The 2,500-nt window shown below is 40.3% G+C and overlaps 1 protein-coding gene across 14 annotated transcripts in view; it reads right to left on the minus strand.

Annotated features, from left to right (window-relative positions):
* The window catches only part of LOC122248987 (sodium channel protein 1 brain-like), a 319,708-nt gene that overhangs the window by 199,542 nt on the left and 117,666 nt on the right, over positions 1–2,500 (minus strand). For all 14 annotated transcript variants that reach the window (XR_015192059.1, XM_086549431.1, XM_086549430.1 and 11 more), the window contains exon 5: positions 1,352–1,593. Coding sequence is in view for 13 of the 14 variants with exons in the window: in XM_086549431.1 (XP_086405557.1) it covers positions 1,352–1,593 (242 nt within the window). In the remaining variant the exon portion in view is untranslated. The remainder of the gene's footprint in view (positions 1–1,351; positions 1,594–2,500) is intronic.

Consider the following 2,500-nt stretch of genomic DNA (forward strand, 5'->3'; position numbering starts at 1 on the left):
CACTCATACGCAAAAGTTCCTCATTTCTTCTGACTTTATTTGTTTATGTGCGTGTTTCCATGTGTGTGTGTGTGTGTGTGTGTGTTTGTGTGTGTGTGTGTTTGTGTGTGTATGTGTGTGTGTGTATGTGCGTGTGTGTGTGTGTGTATGTGTATGTGTGTGTGTGTGAGTGTGTGTGTGTTTGTGTGCGTTTTTCATCGTCTCCAAAACATCCTCTCCTCCTTCCTTCTCTCCTCTTCCTGTCCCCATCCGTCATATAATCACGTGGCCCTTCCCCCCTTCCTCTCAATATCCTGGGAAGGCCAACTCACCAGGGCTTGGCGGAGGATGTTCCTATCGCGTGTCTATTTTTTTATTCATTTATTTATCTATTTATTTATTTTTTTTTTCTTTTTTTTTGGGGGGGGGGGACTCTTTGTTTGATTCTTGTCAATGAAAAATACAAACAAACTCACGATCATTCTAACCATGCACTTCCAATCATAGTGGTTCTCGGTATTATATATATATATATATATATATATATATATATATATATATATATATATATATATATATATAATCATCCAGAGAGGCTTATCTACTTTGGACAGGCCGGGTAAGGGGGTTGGTGCGTAGGCCTTTTTGATAATAGACACCAGACAACACTATGCATGATGTAAAATGCTTGAATTCACTGAAGTGAATCCCCTTAAATATTACTCCATCTTCGCCAGACAGGGCAATAAAAATAATGAAAAACGAGACAGGACAAAACAGTTAGATAAAAAAAGACTTATATTGATAATAATGATGATAAAAACAACAAAAAAGAAGAAGATACAAATAAAATAGATAATAAAACGAAACAAGATAATTACTCAAAGGCAGAGAAGATGAATAATGGAATAAAAAAGCCGAAGACAAAGGGGGATATCAGTAAAATACATAGTTATGATATGAAAATAAAGGAGAAAAACAAACAAACAGAAGAAGAATAAAAAGGGGCATGGAAGAACTCGAACAATAATAACAGTAATAATAAGGCTAATAATAACAAAAAGAAAACGAAAAAACATTTGCAAAATACGTCGGCGTAGTAAAGGGATTTATAGCAGCCGTAGAGGGCAAAGAATGTCATCAAAGTTAATAACTATAACAAAAAGGATGAAAAAAGATAGTAGAAGAAGAAAAAGAAGGGAAATCCGTAAAGGACGAGGACAAACAAAGACCAACGAAAACCGAAGACTCGAAAGAGGACCAACAAACAACAACAAACAACGACGACAAAAAATCCAAACAAATAACCTCCTTACTCAAACTTCCCCAAAAAAACAAAACAAAAAACAAACAAACAAATCCACACACTCACCAGGCATGATAGACACCGTCTTGAGCGCCCGAAGAACACGGAAGGTCCGAAGTCCCGCTAAATTACCCAACTGGACGTCCATATCGCCCAGCTCTATGACGGTGGTGACGTAACCGGACACAATCACCACGAAGTCGAGCCAATTCCATGGGTTGCGAAGGTATGTGTACTTGTTCAGGATAAAGCCCTTGGCCACCGTCTTGATCATCATCTCCGCCGAGTAGATCGCCAAGAACATATACCTGGAAAGAAAGAAAGAAAGGGAGGGAAGGGGAGGGGGTGTTAGTTTGTCGTTTGAGGAGATCTGAGTGATGGTGATGGTGGTTGTGATGGTGGTGGTGGTTGGGATGGAGGTGGTGGTGATAGTGATGATGATGGTATTAATATGCTTATATTCGTGAAGATGAAGGAGAGACTAGCAGACGAATTAATATTTATTAGAGAGATATGTTTGCACTGAATGTTAAATGTATATAAGCAGTGGAATGTATTTCTGGTAAATATAACCAATCAGGACAGTGTTAGTTTTAGACCGTGTTACACCTACATACCAGATGATTTTCCTTTTTTTTATAATGATATGATCTATATCAACAACAAAAATAATTATTTCAACAATACCACTACTAAACATGATACCAACAATAATGATGATAATGTCAATGCTAAAAACTTCAACGATCATAAAACATGATAATAACAGCAATGATCAGATTCGGAATATATTTCTATCGTTGAATCCCTCTTCATTTGCAGAAAGCGTCACGACCTTCCACCGTCCCCGCCACGATTTCCCGGAAAAAAAAAAAAAAATCGCGCGATCGAGTCGAGCAAGCGCATCCATTTCATTATTCATCACTTAACTCGGGAATCCACAAACACCTAGGCTCATCCCTTGCCACGCTCCCCGCCTAAAGCCCCGTGTCATGTTGCACACACGACGCCGCCCAATATTACATTTTCTCCTGCAGTGTTGACCTGTCGAGCCGCCCCCGCTCCTCCTTCGCCTATGCGGAAATATTGACACAGCCCTCGACGCACAAGCCAGTAATTTCACTTGCGGTCGCTGCTCTGCCGATCCGAGCTGCCGCCGGGTCAACGCGAACGGCGACAGCTCTCCCTCGCTCTCGCTCTCGCTCTGGCTGGCGT

The sequence above is a fragment of the Penaeus japonicus genome, unplaced genomic scaffold, assembly GCF_977035675.1.
Source record: "Penaeus japonicus unplaced genomic scaffold, GWHDUDI00000001_assembly GWHDUDI00000022, whole genome shotgun sequence".
NCBI classification, from domain to species: domain Eukaryota; kingdom Metazoa; phylum Arthropoda; class Malacostraca; order Decapoda; family Penaeidae; genus Penaeus; species Penaeus japonicus.